Below are 21,184 nucleotides of genomic sequence, written 5' to 3' on the forward strand. Positions count from 1 at the left end.
ACACACACACACACACACAGAGAGAGAGAGAGAGAGAGAGAGAGAGAGAGAGAGAGTTTCCCCCGTTCTTTCGCTGACGTGCAGCCCACAGCCTCAACAACCAGGGCCACCCCCTCGGCCTCAAGCTCCTCGACCTCCTCCTCCACCGCGAGCCGCCGCGCACCCAGCTCCGGCCCCTCAACATCATCACGCTGCTCCACTTCATCAAGCAGAACCTCTGGCAGCACCTCTTTGGCCGCCAGGCCGACCGCCTCGAGAAGAGCGCCAACCCCGACACGCCCGACGAGTACATGATTGTCGACAACGAGCCGCTCGTCAACCGCTTCGTCAGCGTGCCGCGCGAGCTGAGCCAGCTCAACTGCGCCGCCTTTGTCGCCGGCATCGTCGAGGGCGCCTGCGACGGCGCCGGCTTCCCTGCCCGCGTCAGCGCGCACAGCATCAAGGCGCCCGGCAAGGAGGAGGCCGAGCTCTGGCCGGGCCGGACGGTGTTCCTGATCAAGTTCCGCGGCGAGGTCGTCGAGCGGGAGGGCTTCCTGAAGCAATAAGCGCAGCAGAGAGCGGCGCAGCAAGGGGCACAACCGATGGGAGACGGAGTGCTGCAAAGGAGAGGGGCCTGCGGGCTCGAGGAGGGCATTGGTTTCGGCGTTTGGGAGGGGCGTGTCTTTGGCGTTTCTTGTCACGTTTGTCAAGAGGTCATTGGTTTCATGGGTGCTGTCCAGTCTATCCCGCTGAGGCAGCTGAAAACATTCTGATTCCGATGTGTACTGTTCAAGCATTCTGCCTTCTGTCGTACCTTGTGATGCGTATCCCTATGCTCGGCCCGCAACCCATCGCGGCCAGTCCCGTCCGAAAGATCCTAAACGCCTCGCTCCGAAATCATACACTCTCCCGCCTGCAATCCTGGCCACTGCAAGAGTGGGAGGTCACCGCGGCATCTTCCTCTTCCTCTCGCCGCTCCTGGGCCCCTGCGCCATGAGCGCCCCCAGTCCGAGGTCCTTCCACGTCGCCTCTTTCTTGGCCTGCGTCGCTTTCGTGATGCCGAACGCCGCGTGCTGGTCGGGCACCACGTCGTCCTCGTCCTCCGGGTTGACGGGCTGCAGGTGCGCCGGCACGTAGACCTCGTCGTCGGGCAGGCGGTCCTTGCAGAAGTCCTCGAAGAGGTCGGCGTCACCCGCGCGGTGCAGGTGGACGTGGGTGTGCGTCGCGTCTTTGTTCTGCGGGCGAGGGTCAGCATGGTTCTTTGCGGCAAGGGGACATGCGGCAGGCCAGCGACGCACCATCTTGTGGAGCTGATGGTGTTGAGCAGGAATCTTGGAGGGTTGGTTGAACGTCCAGAGAAGACAACGGGTCAAAGGGAGTTGGTCTGAACATGCCAAGCCGAATCGTAGTGTTGCTGGTGCTCCCCGCCATTTCAGGGCCCGTGCGTCGGCCTCTACATCGACATCATCGCCAGCCTGAGGAACTCGCACTCACAGTAGGAGGGTACGTCTAGATACCAGAGTCTTTGTTATTTCCTCCAGCATAATCACCGACTATCTTTCAACCTTCTGATCTCAACAGACAAACTGCTGTCCTCGTTCCTCCAAACACCCCCCCGGCCCACGACAACACACTTGACCTGCACCGGATTCATCATCCTCGCAGCAAGGGCCCAGACCTCTTCCTGACGAAGAAGAATCTCCTCCCGCGCCGCGCAGATCAAAGCCTCGCACGACCCGCTGGACCGTGAAACACACGATTCCTTCGGCACCAGGAGCGACCCTTCTCTATCATGCCAAGCCCCGTAGACGGCGGGACAATCTGGCGGCGCTGGCCCAGGAATCTACTCTCACCACATCAGTCGAGCAGTCAAGGTAGGAATGGATGAAGAAGGTACTGACCGAGGGCGACGAACAGCTCCATGCAGAGTCCGCGGAGGGTACGAAGCCTGGGAACGGCCTGTCTGGCGAGGGAAAGAAGCGCGACGCAGGCCTGAACGGCTTGACGGTGGGATCTGCTGACTCTGCGGCTCGTGATGTGGCCAGGGGCGTGCAGGTCGCAAATAAGGGTGCCATGGTGACGAGAAGCAATCTGGAAAAGGAGGCAAGGCGCATCATGGGCTGTCGCCTGTGGCTTCGATGGGCTCTGTACACGGTTGCTTCACGCTGTTGGTGATGCTTTTCTGAGAATGATCCGCATGAGGTGATCATATGCTGAGATCCTCACACACGCACTTGATTTTATGCCTTCTCTATAATCACCATCTCGAAGCATGTTTGATGCCATCAAGGTACAATGGATCCTCATCCGCTGACCAGGTTCACGGCTTCAGGCCGTGTGGCGAGGCAACGTGACAGATCACCAAAGATGCCCATATGACTGTTTGGCCTCACTGGACAACATTGAGTGTTGAACACAAACAACCACAACATCACAGTCGTCACAAAATCACCGAGGCCATGCTCCCAGATGTGACACCCCGCAGTCACTTACACTAGGAGTACCAGCAGTCACACATACAGGAACCGCAGTCTGCACGCCGTAACACCTAGAGGGCAAGCCGATCCCAGCTCGGGCGCGTGCCCGGTCCAGACGAGGTCCTCCTCGACAACAGCCAAGAAGAGAGAAAGGGATCATGTTACGTCCACGGAGACGGCCCGAGACCCAGCGCCAAAGGACATTTACGGCACCCAGCCAGGGAACGCCTTGCATGAACCTCTACGGTCCAGGGACCGCCTTCCCAAAGTCAGACCCAACGCCTCGAAATCAAATCACCTTTTCGGCTTCGACAGGGTCCCAGATCCTTGTGATTGGAAAGCCTCCCGCCCATACAAAACAAACGTAGACAAACAAGTAACCCTTCCCATCGAGAAACCCTGTGTGAGACCTCTATTGTCAGGCGTAGCCATGATCCTGCTGAGCGCCGCCTGCGTCGCGCAGCGTCACAATGGCAACGTCAAAAACGAGAACCATGGACGCCCTCACCACCAATGATGTCAAGAGTACAGCAGACAGGGACGCCCGTCAAGCTTCGCTCGCTCGCCACTTGGTCACGGGCGTGGAGCCAGGTCGCACCAACCTCGATCTGCAAACACAACCAACAGCTTTGCAGGAGCGCCGGCTCCCCCATTTGTGCATCCCGTGCGCCCCCGACAACAAGCTTTGTGGCTCCCTGATACTGCCGATCCCCTACAGGCAGTCCAGCAGCAACCACACCAATGTCGTCGTCCATACACCCCCGATGACCTGGGCGTGAGCGACCTGGTCACTCACGACTTGGTCAACTGGGCATGCATTTCCAAGGGGGGCGCAAGCCCAGCCCTGTTTTGCGTGGCTCGACTCTCTCACTTCAGGAAATGATCTGACCCTCGGTGCAAAACAACAACCTGCAAACTCGACCACACAAGAACTGTGTGCGGGCCAAACGTGCCCATCGGCTAGAGAAACACATATCCTCAGTCAACGTACAAAGGCCACTGACACCCATTACTCGCAAACATGAGCCCAAACTAATCCTCAAACCCCCGGTCCGCGCCCTCGACCCAACGGTGCAAAAACCCCGGAAGAAGGCTAGGCCGCCGAAGCGAAAGCGGTGTGGTACGTGTACCTTCGCAGCGGCGCGGTCATCCCTCCATCGGCCCAGGCCCAGGCTAGATTTTGGTCGGGCAGAGGCCCAGCCAGCCCCTTGGACCAGCCAGCCAGGCATTCCACTTCCACAAGAAGTAAAGAAACCTTCCTTTCTAGAACGCCAGCGGGTGCTGGCTGGCCCCCCAGCTCGTGGCTCACGGGTGATGCCGAGTCTTAGCTCGGCTGATGGTCAGCCGGACGTATCATTTGGTGGGAGAGCAATCGAGGCATTCACTGTCGCGCTAGGGCAACACAGTAAAGGAAAGATCCGTCGTGGATGTTGCATTGAAAATGTGACTGAGTCTTCAGACTCGGGTCCTCAGCTCGGCTAGCCCATGATAGTAGTTCTTAATACGGTTTATCATAGAGAGGATGGGCGAGAATTCGTTATCGACACTCACTCACACACATCCACACACACGTCCGTACAAGACCTGGTGGGGAAGGTTGCAAGAACGCAGGAAGGGAATTGAACGACGTGTACCCAATCCTGACCCCCGACCCGACATGAATGCTGTGTAGTGACAGAACATGTGTCAGCGCTGATTCGCCCAAGCTACTGACGCGCGGCAGGTCTGCGAATGGCTTCGTCTTCCCCCGCACGAAGACGGCGAGGGCGACGACGACGTTGGGGCGCAAGTTAAAATGGGGGTTGGCAAGGATCAGAGTCAGCCCGTCTAGGGTCCCTTCTGCACAGGGTCACTGCTGGGTGCCTTTGCGAAGAACGGGGAATCATGTGTCCTTCCAACGAAGCGAGTCAATGGGAGCAGAGCTGGGCTGAGGCATTTCAGCAACGAGCTTCTGACTTCCTCCCCGTTCATTTTCGGAAGGCGTCATGTTGACCCGCGATACGTCAACTTTGAATAATGACAGCTTGAGTCGTCGACGTCAAACAAGTCAATGCGGACACGGATGTTTGGTTTGGAACATGCTCAAAAATAGGTCACGTCAGATTTTTCCTTCCCTCTGATCTCCAGTGTGTCTTACGCCTGGCTGCCATGCCAAGACGATGCTCTGTGTTTGACAGGATTCGGGAGAGAAGAAGAGGGGGGTCACGTGAAAATGCGGTGTTGGCGATGCATCTGGTATCAAGGGACCAACGATGAACGGATGTGGCGACGAGCCACGAGGTGTGGCAGCCCGCGGGGGTTTCTCCCGAAGTGCCTACTAGCGAGAGCGGACGCTGAGATGCCCGCAAAACAAGCGACACGGATCCTAGACGCCCCCCCCCCTTGACTCCCAGCTGGCCACCATGGCTTGCTAAGGTCAGAAGACAGAGGGGTTCGTGAGGGGCCTCGGGTGCGCCCCCCCAAAGCCTCCAGATTGTTGGTTCTGGCGCAAGGTGCCTGCATTAGCCCGAGAGTGACTTGGGCTGCGGGCACGAGGCCAGGTTGTTCCGTCCAGTCCTGGTGAAGCAATGCTGAAAGGACTGGGGAAAAACGCAGTGCAGTGCAGAGGGCCGGAAACAGGCTTCAGGTGGACCACTTGGATGTCGCTTTGAGGCGATGGCAATGCGTGAGGTGTTTTCGTCATGACAGCCAGGACCCAGATCAACGGCTGGCAGCTGGCGATCCGAGTCATTCGTACAATTCGTACAGCACCCGTGCGGTGGGAGCCCTTCCCGAAAAAAACACGAAAATGCGAGGGCCTGCGTGTCTGTCAAGTACCAAACTCTAATGAGGATGCGCGCGCCTCCCCATGTGCACGCGTCTTGCTCTTCCGTCACGTCTTGATTGAGGGACATGGCCGCCGTGGTGGCTGTCGATGCCTGTCTGCCGATGCCCTGCCGGTCACGGTTTGAGGAAGTAAAGCGAAATGCTTTTAATCTCTTTGACTCCCCATCTCTCTGGCTGCCTCCAGTACTGTCATAGCGATGCGACGTGGGCGAACAGCGCGCGAGGAGCGAGTCGGGGTTTTTTGGGACCCATGCCAAGGCACGGCACCCTCTTTTACTCGTTTGGGACAAGCATTGCGTCCGTCTTCAAGCCGATCAGCCGTCCTGCGTACCATGTAGCCATGGCGTGGTCCGTTCGACGTGGTCGTTGTCCTACTTGCACTGTGTTAGCTCATGCTGCAAGAACATGAATCGGTCGATGGCTTGAGCAGTGTTTGTGTTTGCATGGTGGTAAGATTGATTTGTTTTCGTGTGGATTATGCCGCGAGGCAGGCCGGTCAACATGACAGGAGACTTTGAGCGAAAAAGCATGGTGATTGATTGAATGATGCCATGACCTGAAGAATGCCCCCGGACGACGGATGGATAAGAAGGAAAGTCGACCAGAGCTAAGGATGCAGAACGTGGGAAAGCAGTGGGTGGGAGAGTGCTTCGCTTCAGGCTTGGCTTTCTCTTGCTCTCTCCGGCTCTTACTCGTGTTCTTCCTTCTGTTGGTGCTGTTCGGCGACGCCTCCCCTACTGCATCCAGATAAGCTCAATGCGGGCAGGCCAAAAAAGGCCTTGGCTGATGGGTACAAGTACTTGTACCATGTACAGGTACAGCAGGCGCGTGTGGCCGTGGCCATGGCCGAGGAGAAGAGAACGAGCGAGCGGGCGGGCGAGGATTTGGCACGACCAGGACGAGAATGGCACAGGGCAGGGGAGCAAGTGAAATGGCGGGAGCAAAATTGAGTGCTGAGAGCAGCGGATCCCGCCGCCAGGGCCAGTCCAGACGGTGGGCTCTCATTGGTACGAGAGCCTCCCGTGCGCCTCTGGTCTTGCCCCGAAGCAGGCTAGCACGCTTAGCGCAGCCGCTGCTCTGGTGCGTGCTGCATGTTGGGGAAGTCCCTCCCTGGTGGCAACGGCTGCAGAAAGGGACTTGCCGGGTTGGCGCGCGGTGGGTGGCAGCTAAGAGCTTGGGTCTCTTGGCCGAGAGCTTGGCCTGTGGCTGCTCTCGATGGCGTGGGCCCGGGGGGCAGAGACAGAGAGGGACAGGGAGGAAAGAGAACGAGAGAAAGAGAGAAAGAGAGAAAGAGGCCGTCCTGGGGCGTTCTGGCCGACTGGCGTTGCACTGGTGCCCAGGCGCTCTTGCCGAAGACGGGCTCTGGGGCTGGGGCTGGGGCAGGTCTTTTTGGCACATGCTTCTCTCCACGGCTCTCTCTTGCCACCTTGTGACCTGTTCCATGTCTTGCTTGAGGGGAGGAGGAGGGGGGGGGGGTTCTGATGGTGGTGAGGTTGGAGGCAGGACGAATTGAAGATTGAAAATTGAAACGGGCGAGGAATGGTTTGGCTCTTGGGGTACCGAGCACGAAATGCCGCAGTATCGCAAGCCGAACAATTCGACGGTTCAGCACGAGATGGCAGAGCGATTGCATTATCTCTCACTGCATGCATCTCACCTCACTCCAAGAGCCTTTCTCTCGAGGTGCATGAGCTCGAAGGTTATCCCTCCCACCCTACCCTGTACCTACCTAGATACCCTGTGTCAATGTGAACCCACCTCGTGCTCAGAGGCACCAAACACAGTGGGCATCACCAGCCCATCACCGCCTGGACCAGTCATGGCTCGTGGCCCCCGCCTGCCCCTGCTACCGAGACGACCCCTTGCGCCGGACCCCAGACGATGCCCCCCGGTTATCTGCCCATTTGCCCATTTGCCCATTTGCCCGTCGCCTCTGGCCTTGGCTGGACTGTTCCACTGTTCTTTCTCTCCTGAGTCCTGGTCCTGACTAGGTACATGTACCTGGCCTGGGTACCTAGCCCAAGGTAGGACTAGGAGGTCTACATGGTACTTGGTACTCACCACCCACCACCCACCACACACAGTACGGCAAATGCTACGGCCAATCTCCCCCCTTGCACTTGCACTTGACTTGCCCCAGGACTTGCCTGGCGACTTGCCTGGCGACCTCCTCCCATTAAAACCATCGTGATACCTCGAGCCCTCCCAGACTACGCAGCCTTCCCCCCTCTCTCTCCTCGTCCATCTGCCTGGCCGTCCAGCTCGCATTTATACACCCGACACTCCTTCCAAGCCGGTCACCTTCCTCGCACATTCGTGTTTGTGGAAACTGTTGAGGACGTCGTCTTATCCTGCCTCTCTCACTACCAAGGCACAGCCCGCTCTGCCCCCCCCCGTACAGACGCTCGGACTTGGCATTCGCAACTCTCGCGATCACCCAATCGACCTCGCATTCGCGTTTCCACGTTTCTCCTCGCAATCTTTCTCTCCTGACCACTGCATCCGACAAACCGATCCTTCGACGGCAGCATTTCTTTCTTCCTTTTCAGGACTGGAAGTCTCATCGATTTGTCCCGGATTCCTCAGTCTCTCCATTGCGTCTGGTCCACCAGCCTCTCCCTCTACCTGTCTTTCTCGCTCTGCATCGAGACACGAGGTAAGACACCGCCCCTTTCACCTGCCTCTGCCGTGACCGGCACTAGTGAACACAAAGCTGACCAGTGCCGTCCCTCTAGCCCTCCCAAAGTCGCTGTCCCTGACACAGTCGTCCCCAAAAGGAGTGCCCAGACGATCCCGTTGCACCTCCCACGCCCACTACACGGAAGCGGACTCGCCGACCTCCTCGCTCGCGTCACCCAGCATTCCACTCTCCGCCCCCTTTGGAGACCCTTAAACCCACGACTCAGCCGACCGTCATCTCAACACTGCGTGTCTGCCCCCAAACCACACTCGTCAACAACATCCTCATCACCACCACCAACACCGCGTCCTTCAGCCGTACCAGTACAATGGCCTATCCCACTGATGACAAGGCGGCCCCGAGCCACAGCTACGAGCCTGTTCAGGACCTCGCCCTGCCCCCAAAGGCTGCCACCGTCAAGACGACCGAGGCGACGCATGGCTCCTCGCCTGCCTCGTCTACGAAGGAGAAGATCATCGAGCTCCGCCGCGACAGCATCCCCTCAACGCCACACTCCCTTCGCAATGACAACCCCTTTGACACGGATGTCGAGGCCATGATCACCACGACCAACACAAACAATAACAACAACATGTCGCGCAAGTGCACCACCACCATCTCCAAGGCCGATTGCCCCTCGGTCTGGCCTGGCAAAGAGCATTGGAAGCAAAAGGCCAAGACGGCCAAGCGCAACCGTCACAACACGTGCAACTGCCTGGCCCACCTCAGCAAGCGCAACCGCATCATCGCCAAGATCCTCATCGGCCTGTTGATCGTCGGCATCGCCGTCGGCGTCGGCTTTGGCGTCAGCAAGCCTCTGGGCGCACCCATCTGGGGCGTCAAGGACGACGAGAAGAGGTAGATGATTCGAGGGGTCATGATTTGTCTATCATTTCCGTCTTGTCATCTTAATTGTCTAAATGGGTGTTGCTGCATTGTCCGGTAGGCATACCGTTCCGGCGTTCAATAGGGTTTTTGGGAACAGGTGATGGAAGTCACCAGGTCAGGCGTTCAGCGAGCGAAAGCATCTTACTGTCAGAGCATTCATTGCTCTACAGAGGGCGTTGGGGGGTTATTCTTCTTTATCATGGCTACCAGGGTCCACTACCCAGCCGCGCGAAGCCTTTGGCAGAACAAGATTTCTTATTTACAACATTGCCACAATTCATTCCACTGTTGCCAGCAACTCGTCTTTGGTATCCAAACACACTTCTTGCCAACGCCATTTTCCCGTGTCATCGTTTGCTCCCCTGGTTTCACGACTCTGAATCCGAAAGGGGAAGCTTGCATGCATGTCCAATATGATGAGCCTCTGCAAACATGGCGGACTCTGTACGCCACTTGTGTTCAGAACATTTTCCCATCCTGCGGGTTGCTGACAACGACCGAGCGAGTCGTGACCTGGATGCCAGCCCGTCCCTTACCCTTGCCGTCGTCTTCGTCTTCTTCTTCTTGATAGCCTTCGCCAGCGAACCTCACAACCTTGCAGGGGGCAGCAGCAGGAGCAGCAGCTCTACCAGAGACCCAGCTGCTCCTCAGGTCATCCGGCCCGGCGCCAATAGAGACCACCGAGGAGCCGATGAAGGAGGGCGCCGAAATAATGGGACTCACCGGGCCGCCGTCATCGTGAGCACCACGACCCGGGAACGGCGACGGGCCGAAGCGATGCGGCAGCAGCGCCGCGTGGACGGAGCGCCAGTCCTTGATGGTCGTGGGCAGGGTCGTCGTTGCCTCGCCGGCGCGGAGACGGGAGAGCAGACGATTTGCGCCATCAGCGAGAGCCGCCGCCGCCGCCGCCGCCTGCTCGCTGCTCTTCCTGGCGTCAGTGTCGCTGCGGAGGTTGTCGTCTTTTGCGTTGTTTTTCTTGGCTGCTGCTGCTGCCGCTGCAGCGTTGCTTCTGCCCCTCTTGGCACGGGGCGTGGGCGACTCGTCGAGCGAGAACCGTGAGCTGAGGTGCTGGCTTGTGGTCGCTGCCTCGGGGGCCAGCGGCGGCGGCGCGGCAGCGGCAGCGGTGTCGACGTGGGCCGCCTGGTTCGCCGCAGATCCGGGACCGAGCGTGGCTGTCTCGGGGGCGACGGCCGGCGGCGGGGGGCTGACTTCGACGGCCTCGCGCCAGGGGAACCAGAAGGTTCGGAGGGTCTGGAGCTCGACGTCGCCGCCGGCCTGGGCGCGGGCTGCTCTGCGCTCGAGGCGGCAGGCCCAGAGGCCGACGGCGAGAAAGGTCAGGGGCACGAGGGCGAGGAGGACGTAGAGGGGGATGAAGTTTGCTTCGGGGATGGGGAGGAGCGGAGCGGGGTGTGGGAGGGCCGCCGTCGACGACGCCTCTGCCTGCGCCGTGAGTGTTCTGGGTACCTGCCGTTCGGGCGCCAGGTAGTTGGTCACGACGGGCATGGCGGCTCAGATCAGCGTGCTGCCCGGACAAAGAGGATGAAAGAGGCTCGAAGGAGGTGGAGAGGTGCTTGTCTCTGAGAAAAGGGCTTGGCGTGCGCAGCTGGTCGTGAGAGCGGCGCGCGAGGGGCGTATCGTCTGTGGTATTGTGCGCGAAGCTTGTGATGAAGCACCAGTTTGTGGAAAGAGGGTATAAAGGATAATCGCGAAGAATGGCGGTGGAAACACCAAACAGGGGCGATTCTGAGATGGAAGGAAGGCACGCGTTCGACGCGTCGGGACTCTGGTGTCTTGTTTCTTCACACGGGTTGCCTGCAAGTGGCTGTTATTAAAGCTCGGTTCTGAAGACTTGCGTCTTGCTTTGGTGTTGGCCACGAGGACATGGCAAGATTACATTGATTGTATTGTCACGTTGAGATGATATGGCAACCATGTTGAACACATCTGTCTCGGAGCAATGATGATGCCCCTATTCATATGCTGTCATTTCTCTCACACCTGTTACAATCATGAGGTTGCTGACATGCCAAAACAGTACAACAAGAGCGTTCAGTAACAACTGGACAACCGCTAAACTCGAGCCGAGCCGTAGTTCCCCTGGGTTGGTGGCTGTGTGTCTGTTCATTGTCTGATGCTAGGTGATTCGAGTGTTTTGAGGACAGCTTCTTGAACCACAAAGAGTGTTGAACATTGCCTTGTTCTCAACTACAGAACCAAATGACATGAATGATAGCTTTCGGTACTATATAGAACGAGCCTGCCTAACTGCAGCTGGTTAGAACATTTCCCATTGCTTCCCATTAACAAAAGACTACATCCCCTCTTCAATAGGGGAACCATTTGAGCTATACAATTCGTACTTACACGAAAGACATTCACATCACCACTCAGAGTAAGTTTCCCTTCCCACAAGGAATATGGAGGGCTACGGTTTCACACTCACCGGCGGTGCCATCTTCGGTATCGTCATCAGCGTCATCATAGTACTTGTCGCAGTCTGCGTCATCGGCTGGCACTTCCGCCAGCGGAACCACAGACTCAAGCAGGCCAAAGAGGCGAACCGCGCCAATGACACGGAGCTCGCCGTCCGCAGCACTGACACTCGTCGTCAACTCTGTGAAGTCCCTGCCCCTGCCGCATCGACCCCTGCCCAGCAAGCCTTTCAGTCACCCAGCACGTACGGCGATTTCGCGCAGCAGCAGCAGATCCACGGTGGACCCTCGGTAGAGCAGCAGAGCGCGCATGATCGCTATTTCTACCTCCGGGATCCGTATGCGCAGCCGAGCAGTCCACTTCGCCAACAACACCGGGCGAACTGTGGCGAGCGCCAGCTCACCCATCATGCGGCGCCACGCCGGCACCACGACAGGCAAGAACCGCAAGAAGCCAGTCAGACGCACCATAGCCCTCGCAACGGACAGCAGCAGCACCAGCGTCACGACGCTACACCGGTGCGCCGCCCCCGCGATGCCCAGCACCAACAGGAGCGCGTGGAGAGCAAGGGGGAGACCGGCAAGCCAGTACATGCAAGTCGGAAACCCCGTCGCGCGGGTCGTCTCGCCGATCTTGTCCGCTATGATCCGCCAACCGTCGCTCTGCCTGTTGGAGCTACCAAGCCGCAGGAGGACAAGCAGACTGAGGTGGTTCAGCCCGGCAAGCGCCGCCTGAACCGCCGAGCCTCGTCGTAGAGAGCTCGTCGCCCGAGGTACTGGCCAAACCCGTTTGCTCCTCTATGTAGGCCAGTGGTGAGTCGTCGGCAGCGTTTGTCCGGGGGCGTTGACAAGTGTGCGTTCGCATTGCCATGCGCCAGCAACATGCCAAGATGGGCAAGCGTCCAGGCAAGTTGTCGCCCGCCAGCGCCTCGATTTCTTGCAGGACAAGAAAACGCGAGCCTGGGAAGTGTTTGAAGGCGACTTAGTACCCCGGGCGTCAGCCTCGTGATGAAGAGTTGCAGCACATCCTCGTAGGTAGAAGACTATCTCGACGCCGTAGGCTTCTTCCTCATCATGGACGTGGGCAGGTGCCTGTAGCACGTGACTTCGCATTCACTTCGGACTTTGATCCTGCTCCTTGCCATACATGAATTGTCCGCTTTATTCACTGCCCTGATGACTTGGAAAGATGACTTGGAAAGATGAGGTTTGTGTGATGCGAAGCAAGAGGTTGGAGAAGTAAAAGCCGATAAAAATACTTCAGAAGCTCCTTGTGAGTGGCGTTCAACAGCATCACGAGGGGATGTATCCTGCAGCTCGATGGCAAGATGCGCATGCGAATGGAGGGACGTACATGTAGCATGAGCTACGAATTGAGGGACTAGTAAATAGAAACGTCTGAATACGAACCAGATACCTAAGGACCTGTAACAGTTGTTTTCAAACAGCAAGTGATACAGTCAGGAGCATAAGTAATGTCCTCATGTTTAATTGTGTTCCACGTTGAAATCGAGCTCCACACAGTGTTGACGCGGGAGCTTTAGATAGTATACTTTCCATACGCATTGGAATACTCATCGGAATATAGTGTTCCCCCGCTAGTTGCTTATAATAGTTGAAGAATGTCACTCGGTGGTTCCTCGTAATATAGGATAATAACCGGTGTCACCGACCTATCCTACTTCTTGATTTCGCGCCGCTTCCCTTCTGTGAACGGCGGTTCGGTGATCAATTTAATATCTAATTAATGACATGAATTGGTTGGGAAGCGACATGGATGCGCGCGCGTATTTATGTTGTAGTAGGCGCTTGAAGGATGCGGGTAGTATGGTGTATTCCTAGCGGCTTATTTCTTATGAAGAAGAATATAATGTTCCCTGATTAAACGACCTAAGACTAGTAAGCTTCTTAACGTACGCCCTTATATTTCCTGAATATCTGAAGTCGAGCGTAATATGCCTTTAGAGAAAGACCGCCTGTATGTGGCATTATACGCTCGCGGAGGGGCACCGACCATGCCCGGCCTAGAAGATACGTTCGTTGGTTTACTCTTATCCCCTCGGGACTACACACTGACCCTGTAAAGGTACTACTGGGCTTTTATAGTTGGCCCTAAGTCCGAATTAAGCACTAGCTAGGGGTTTCGCTTCTATGCTAAGGAAAGATTGAGCTTTGCTGGTATTCCACCTGTGGCTCAATCTGTATGGTAATATGAGGAGTTGGAAATTCTTATGGCGCTAAGTTCGATGCTCCTAGTCTGTATTATGGTCGGTAAGGTTAAAAATATGAGTCGGCTGCGGTCGACTTTTCAGCGTATACCGGTCCGACCTGAGGTTGAGGGTTGGAACTGCGTGGGATGGGTTAAGGAGGCACTGTTGGCTGTAATGCAGGATGGCAGGGTATTGGGGACATACGCCGGCGGATGGGAAGAAGTGAGGGACACCGCTATGTGGTATACTTAGAGTAAAAAGGAGGCCTATCGCTTCGACGGGACGGTGTACTATGACCCGGCTTAAGCGGCTACTTGGGATATGTTATCGGGGGGTGGAACTGATCCCTTGACTACGGTTTTTAGATACTAGAATTACGTTAACTCAGAGAGCACTAAAATACTTCTGCCTGACCCTCTCCATCTCCAGCTCATGTAGCATGGGCTCTAAGAACTTATCTATCTCTGCCGCCTAGAATTCATTGACAGGGTTAACATACTTGGCATAGGTGTACTCCTAGTATGGCGGTAACTATCTAGCTGTCTCCTAGTCTACAATATACATCACGTCGTCCCCCTTAACCAAGATATTCAGGCTGCTGAGATTACTATGGGTTAGAATAAGCTGAGTATCCGACTGCCTATAGAACTCCAAGAGCTCGTGCACGTTATCGGGCAGACCCGCGTAATCAGCATTCAAGTTTACGCTATTTGCAAGAGCCTCGTGGAAGTTACGGGTGGTAGCAAACGGCCCCCAGAGTAGGTTGAAAGGTAAGCGATAGTCGTAGAAAGGACCGCCGCCTACGCCACCGATACGTGCCCCAGCGGGAGGGGGTATAGAGCGGAGTTCGGTAACCATCTAACGGAGTTGGGCAAGAACTATCGATTTCGACTCTTCGGTGCGCGTTTGCTAACCATACTATGCTATTTTACCACGCATCTTGCTCATCATAAGATAGGTAGCACCTTGATGAATAAAGGCGTAGTATACGTTCGGGACGGGAATAGAGGTGTGCCGGGTAATAAATCGCATGGCGTTTGCTTCGGCTAGGCTTGTAACTGGCTTAACCTTGATGTATATGTTGAATATGGACATTAAACTAGGAGAGGGTTTCCTTAACTACTGAAGATACTTGTGGGTTTTTGCTTTAACGAAGAGGATAACGAGAAGTCGATTGATAAGCCCGGCGTTGATAGCTTCCGTGTTAGGCGACATGTCGGCAGGCAGAAAACTGTCTTAAAGTTAGGCCGCAATTCAATTTGCCTAACAGTGACATTGCTGCCGGTATTAGCGAACTTGCCTGTGCGATTGTTCTTGTTAGACTGACTTGGCATCGCATCGCGCCGACAGAGAGGAGAGGCGAGGCGAGGCCCAGCCGGCTGGGGGTGTGTGAAGTGTGTTCGCTGATGTCTGGAGACTCGAGATGCTCGGTGTCAGGAGAGAGGCGCGCTGCGGACAAGCTGGAGAGGTAGAATTGACCACAATCTTGCAGGCTTAGGCCACGATGGCATCTATGTCATCACAGGGGGAACCTCTTTTAGTGTTGTTGTTGCAACTTGCAACTGGCCGGGCAATGGGGAACAGAGATGGTCCACAATTAGTCAATCGAAGTGACTAAGCAGCCCGGTCCATACATCGGAATATGGTACTTCCGTCATCTGCCACAACAGCGATGTGTGCAGCTCTCCAACATACTCACTCCAACAACGTTCGGAAATGGCACCCCAACTCTCAAAAATACAACGAACGGAGCTCCAAGAAGTCATCCTCAGTAAGCTACAGGGCTATGAAACCATTACCAATAAAGAAATAGCGACGAACATCCTATGCTCCGCCCGAGCTATTCGAAGGGCTCGGGCAGCACACCAATAAAGAGCACTCTTTACTCAGAGAGGACATTACTTATGCTCCTAACTGTATGAGACGTGAAGCATGTTGAGAAAGCATTCCTGTGACCAGTGAGGGCATGACCGCGTGGGTCTGGATATCTGAGGTTCCGTGTATCCAATGGTTGTTCGTCACAAACGAGTGAGCCATCGAAGTAGCGAGTGTCTGGCGAAATGGCAGTGGTACAAATTTGATGATCAACTCATATGGTAGAATTGAGAGGCGAGGATTGCACAAATCTCCTTCTTCGCAGCCCTGCGCACAGGAAAGCAATGAAAAAGAGTGTTTGTAAATCAAAAATTCCGCCCACGACGGCCCCGAAGGACAATCGAAAAAGGCCGACTCCACGGTGTGCAATGTAGGTCATCCTCTTTGCCTTGAGAGATGCATGAGCCTCCCAAGACTGAACAAGGTAAGTATGAAGAAGAGAAGAGGGAAACAGACAAAGGGCGGGCGACTCGATGGCCTTATATAGATTTTGTGGGGGCGGTCAGAATTGGCAGAAACGGCGTGCAATCAGCTAGTGTGGAGCTCCTGCTGCCTGAGGAGTGAGGGCGTGAGCACCTGCCTGCCGTCCCTCCCTCCCTCGTTTGCGCCTGCCGACGGGCCCTACCCACTTTCCTGCCTACCTACAAGGCAGAGAGGGCAGGTGCAATAAGTAGAAGGCACGTACTGAGGCCAAATATCTGGTGCTTGCCACAAGATGGGATGGCCTCAGACTCACGGCCAAACTCAACATGTGCCATTCCTAACCAAGGCATGCCACAACCAACATGGAGTGCATCCACTCGTGTCACATGAGCAAACAAGAGAGCGTCCGTAGCTCGAGTTCTCACTCTTCTAAAGGGTCGTGTCGAGATGCATATTCCAATACCACACACTGGCCCAGCACGATGGTCCATCCCGTAAACTACGGAGTCGAGTCAAGTTATCCACCAACACAACACGCCTCTACTCGAACGTGCAGTGGAGTCAACATAAGCATGCAAGCTCCTTATGCCGGCATCGATATCAAACCGTATTCGCACGAATGTGGACATCCCACAGACGCCATCCTCATCAGTCACCAAACCTTGGGCCTGTTTGACCGTCCAACTGAGCTGTGACAATGGGAAGTGTCCACGGGCACATTCAAGACCAAACTCGGTGCCACGATGCCTCCGGCCCATACGTAATGCGAGCCGTGTGTCTCGTCACGGCTCGCAATGGATATCCATTTCGCCTCTTGGCAAGCGAAGGCATTAGGTAAATCGGACCAAGCCCCTTTTCCTGCCAACGTTCCAGGGTGTCCCGTCGTGGTCCCCACCCATCACGACTCTGTTCTCGTAAGGCAATCTCGAGGCAATAGTTTCGACCTCTGATTTCCCCAAACGACGCTTCGTCCCTTGCGTGTCTTGACCTCGCAAAAGCCCCCCCATGCTTGATGAACTCGATGCCTTGACCCCGTGCTTATGACCTCAACCTGCTCGCTGTTGCGAAGACGACCTGTGCCCGCGCTGTCGCTGTCGCTGCCGCTGTCCAAGAGACAGACGCTGCAGTCCCGGATGGACCGAGCCAATGACGCCTGGAGGAGCCGCGGCGTGCTCGATGACGATGACGATGATGCTGGTGACAGCCGCTCCGAGACCGAGGCCTGTCTGGTCGAGGAGATCGAAGCAGACGACGAGAAGCGAGCCGAAGCCCTCGCAGGCCTGCCTGTGTACATGACAATTCATCGGTGAGGCCACCCGACGCGGGCAATAGCCATATGCTGTGCTAACCCGAGGCAGAGTCCGGAGATTGATCATTGCCAGTATACAAGGTGAGCTGGTCAAGGCGACACTACATACTATCCCCAACACAACTAACCATCGTGTAGATGACGAATTTTCTCGAGAACAATTAAAGGACCCCAGAGTCAACTCGGTTGTCGTGAGGCCCTTGGTGGACAAGCTGTACGACCCCAGCAACATTTCAACAGGTGCGCAGCCAGCCTCTACTCCTCACCCATACGGACCACCAAGGGACTGACACGAACACACAGTCTACGCCCTGCTCGCCAACCGCGTGCAGTTCCTCCGCGAGCAGGCGAGGACTCTAGATCAGACCATCAACCTCGCGAGGTCGACACTCTGCGAGCTTGCTGCCACCCAGGTCCTTCGACGCTTCCATGAGGCCAATCCCGGCCCCCAGGGCCTCCTGCTGCTCTCTCATGTTCTAGTCGAAGGCTTTGATCCCTTCCACGGGGCCCCGACTGCTGTCCAGTCCGAGGGCCGCAAACTCCAGTGGCCGGTCCAGGACCAGACTGCCGACGACGACTGCGGCCGTCGCCTGACGGCCCTCGAGCTCGCCATCGTCTCCGAGAGCAAGTCCTTCATCAACTCTCCTGCCTGTCGCCGTGTTGTCAATGCCGTCTACGAAGGCCGCATCGTCTACACACCGAACTCCTTCATCGACATACTGCCCGACCGCTATCATGGCCACCAACCCATCGCCCTCTACGACCCGCGCAAAGCCCCTGTGCTGAACCACCGCCGTCTCATTGTGCCGCGAAACCGCAACGCCATCGAATTCGTCCACTTTGTCATCCTCGTCGTTCTCTACGTCCTCACCATGACGTACCGCAACAGCCGCAACGAGACATTTGAGCTGCTGTTCGTCGTCTGGACCACAGGCTGGGTCCTCGCTGAATTCGCTGCCATCATCGAGCATGGATGGGAAGTCCACTCGCAGGCATTGTGGTCCTTCCTCGACATGTCCTTCACCTGTGTCTTCTTCGCCTACCTCCTCGGTCGCGTCTACGATGCTTCGGTCGGGACGTTTCCCGATGGTCTGGGACTCAAGCTTCTTTGCATAGCAGCTCCTGTGCTGCTCACGCGTCTCGCCTTCAATCTCATGCCCGACAATATCGTCTTCATCTCTCTGCATGCCATGATGAAGGACTTTACGCTCCTCACCTTTCTTGCGCTCTGGTGCTTCACGGGCTTCCTACTCGCCATGCAGTGGCTCATTGACGCCAACGACAACAGCAGCGTGACACCGAGCTGGGCCACGACCGGCAAGTGGATGCTCTGGATCTGGTTCGGCCTCGACGGTACGGGCGTTGACCAGTCCGTCGACTTTCACCTCGTCCTCGGCCCGGCCCTCATGATCGCCTTTGCCTTTCTCGGCAATACCCTCTTCCTGACCATCCTCGTCGCCATGTTGACGAACACCTTCTCCAAGATTATCGCCGATGAGGCAGCCGAGATTCAGTTCCGCCGCACCGTCCTCACGTTCGAGGGCGTCAAGAGCGACGCCATATTCGCCTACCCACCCGCGTGCAACGTTCTCGCCCTCCTCGTGCTGCTGCCGCTCAAGATGGTCGTCTCCCCGCGGCGCTTTCACGACGTGCACGTCGCGCTCGTGAGGACCGTCAACGCGCCGACGCTGCTGCTCATCGCCCTCTACGAGAGGCGCTTCTTCGCCGCCCGGAGGCCGACCCAGGCCTGGCTCGTCAACTGGAGGCTGGCGGGGCTGTCGCCGCAGGGCGACGTCCAGGCCGTCTTCAAGATGGCGCCGCCGCCGGACGTGTGCGATGCCATTGAGAGGATGGATGTTGTGGACGAGTATGCGGTGCCGGCGGGCAGCTCGGCACAGGGCGCCCTGCGGTGGAGGGCGAGGGGCGCGGAGTCGAGCGATCTCAAGGATGCATAACATCGAGTGGCAGTGCCCGGGGGCAGTGTCTGGTGGTCGACGTGTAGTAGTTAAAGAGAGTCATTGACGCATTGGGCGTGTTTTCTTGATAATGAGTTCCGGGCCGCACACTGTTGACCAAGTGATCGTGTCACGCATGTTCAGCCGCCGATGTCAGCGGGCGATATGCATGGATCTGCCTCGAATTGCGATTCTTCTCTCCCCAGTTGCTCCAGCTTCCCCATGTAGTCACCACTTTCGTCTTCCGAAAATGCGAAAACTCGACCGAGCTGCTGGCGACAATGCGCCGCAGGTCCAGAGACGAACACGGTCCGCGGTGCTCCGTAGACTACACAGCACGGCCCGCATGTCCGCGACTTTCCCCGCGGACGAGATCGCATCGCATGACTTGAACTGCGCAACTGCATCGTCTTCCGGCCATGTTTCGTACCGCCAGGCGGCTGTGAAGCTCGACACGAGGGTCAGCAACCGCAGAAAAGGGCATGCGTCCCGTGTATTTCCATCTTCGTCTTCCCTGGACGTGGAAACACGCCATGTTGAACACACGTGGCACTCGATTTCTCGACCCGAGTCAAACAACCGAACGACCGTTCCTCCTACCATGGAATCAACGCGGACGACAACGAGCGTAGACATCGTAGCTCTTGCGGCGAACGGCAGCACATGTCATACCATTATACACGCGATGGCCTACAGTTCGTGTGCAGGGCGAAACCTGAACATTCGATTGCACAATGCGTACTACGCAAGGCGGATGTGTAGAAATGACAATCAGCTCCTTCACAAGCGCTGACATGGGACGTATTGCATGCGCTCATGGCCCCTACGATCAACCTTTTATTTACTTATTTTTGAATAATTCAACGGCTCCCTATATCCGCATGAAATCCATGCAAAGACGCAAAACGAATGGCGCATCGCGACATCCTCTGGCCAAGCAGGGCATGTCTCGACATCCATCTCACAGCAACCCATGACGCCTCGAATCCCCGTGAGTCCATGACACCTCCATGACACCACGCACAAGCAGACCTGCACTCGGTCACTTCAAGGCAAGCCGCTACCACAGCGTAACCACCACTCGGGCGAATTGATCCGAGACCGAGACCTCGCCCATCGACCCCACCGCTTCATACCAGTAAGAACCCGTGAACACGAAAACTCACCAGCTCAGACCGACTAGAGGAAATCGCTAGAAATAACCAATATGCAACGCTGGGTGTTCCCGAATGCGTCACCCATATTCCCCAGACATGCTGACACTGGGGCCCAAGCACGCGGCTCGCGGATCCCATTATCATCCCGGTAGAGCCCTCTCGCTAAACCAGCGTCGCATACTAGGGACACGACACCAGACGAACGGGCGGCGTGGATCCCAGAGCCCGACTAGGGTTTGCTTTCGATGGTCGTCGCAGCCGAACTACACAGCCTGCCGATGCGCGGGCCCGACACCTAATGCGTGCCCGGCAAGGCTATCATGACATCCATTTCGGGACGCTTGATGCTCTGGTGCGGCCATGAACAGCAAGGGTGAGGAGCTGGTGTAAAGCGCACAACGGTCCGGACGGCATCCCTGGGATCTGCCGGCGTGGGAACGATTGAGAGCCTCGTCGTGGCTTACTGGGTAGAGCCATGCGGGGGCATGGCTTGTTGACGTTTCAGCAGCACTGTTCGGGAATGCTCTGACCGACGCCTGCAGCTCCAGAAATGGCCAGGAGACAACATCAGACAAATTCATCATTGCCGTGAATGTCGGAAGTACGCACTCGGTCCAGTATTTTCCGACGCCTCTGCCCCGGCGATCCGGCCCTCCTTTACCCCAAAGGCGCCGCGGAAGCTCTGTGGAAGCATCCTTTTTGCGACTCATATCCAGTCGCCGCACATGCCAGCGTGGAGAGATCTTCGAGTTTGGAGCTGGATTGATAGATCTGACGTATATCCAGAAGCGGGCGCGCGGTATTCTAGAGTTTTCGACGATGATCATTCATGCACCAGCACGAAGCTTACACTTGTTCATTGGTGTAACTGAGACTGCTTGGCCATGCTGCGGCAGTAGTTTGAAGGCCCGGCAGAAGTCCCCAAGCTGGCTAGTGTGGTATGCTTGTACTGTGCAGCGAGCAGGGTGCTATT

The 21,184-nt window shown here is 56.5% G+C and overlaps 7 protein-coding genes across 7 annotated transcripts; 5 read left to right on the plus strand and 2 right to left on the minus strand.

Annotated features, from left to right (window-relative positions):
• Positions 1-91: 91 nt before the first annotated feature.
• Positions 92-545, plus strand: D7B24_001141 (uncharacterized protein; the record flags this gene model as incomplete). The annotated part of the gene is made up of 1 exon (XM_028635386.1): positions 92-545. A coding segment is annotated over one exon (454 nt), but the record flags the coding sequence as incomplete, so codon positions are not given.
• Positions 546-923: 378 nt separating this feature from the next.
• D7B24_001142 (uncharacterized protein) lies at positions 924-1,280 on the minus strand (the record flags this gene model as incomplete). Its single annotated transcript, XM_028635387.1, has 2 exons — positions 924-1,214; positions 1,278-1,280. The coding sequence occupies 2 exons, from the start codon at positions 1,278-1,280 to the stop codon at positions 924-926; spliced, it is 294 nt and encodes a 97-aa protein (XP_028492112.1).
• Positions 1,281-2,926: 1,646 nt separating this feature from the next.
• On the plus strand, positions 2,927-3,235 carry D7B24_001143 (uncharacterized protein; the record flags this gene model as incomplete). Its single annotated transcript, XM_028635388.1, has 1 exon — positions 2,927-3,235. The coding sequence occupies one exon, from the start codon at positions 2,927-2,929 to the stop codon at positions 3,233-3,235; it is 309 nt and encodes a 102-aa protein (XP_028492113.1).
• Positions 3,236-8,290: 5,055 nt separating this feature from the next.
• D7B24_001144 (uncharacterized protein) lies at positions 8,291-8,824 on the plus strand (the record flags this gene model as incomplete). The annotated part of the gene is made up of 1 exon (XM_028635389.1): positions 8,291-8,824. The coding sequence occupies one exon, from the start codon at positions 8,291-8,293 to the stop codon at positions 8,822-8,824; it is 534 nt and encodes a 177-aa protein (XP_028492114.1).
• Positions 8,825-9,309: 485 nt separating this feature from the next.
• D7B24_001145 (uncharacterized protein) lies at positions 9,310-10,353 on the minus strand (the record flags this gene model as incomplete). Its single annotated transcript, XM_028635390.1, has 1 exon — positions 9,310-10,353. One exon carries the CDS (start codon positions 10,351-10,353, stop codon positions 9,310-9,312), a length of 1,044 nt encoding a protein of 347 aa, XP_028492115.1.
• Positions 10,354-11,267: 914 nt separating this feature from the next.
• On the plus strand, positions 11,268-12,038 carry D7B24_001146 (uncharacterized protein; the record flags this gene model as incomplete). The annotated part of the gene is made up of 1 exon (XM_028635391.1): positions 11,268-12,038. One exon carries the CDS (start codon positions 11,268-11,270, stop codon positions 12,036-12,038), a length of 771 nt encoding a protein of 256 aa, XP_028492116.1.
• A 4,792-nt stretch (positions 12,039-16,830) lies between these two features.
• On the plus strand, positions 16,831-19,054 carry D7B24_001147 (uncharacterized protein; the record flags this gene model as incomplete). Its single annotated transcript, XM_028635392.1, has 4 exons — positions 16,831-17,096; positions 17,149-17,180; positions 17,238-17,339; positions 17,403-19,054. 4 exons carry the CDS (start codon positions 16,831-16,833, stop codon positions 19,052-19,054), a joined length of 2,052 nt encoding a protein of 683 aa, XP_028492117.1.
• Positions 19,055-21,184: the final 2,130 nt, after the last annotated feature.

This window comes from Verticillium nonalfalfae (genome assembly GCF_003724135.2).
Source record: "Verticillium nonalfalfae strain VnAa140/NRRL 66861 chromosome Unknown scaffold_120, whole genome shotgun sequence".
In the NCBI taxonomy this organism is placed as follows: domain Eukaryota; kingdom Fungi; phylum Ascomycota; class Sordariomycetes; order Glomerellales; family Plectosphaerellaceae; genus Verticillium; species Verticillium nonalfalfae.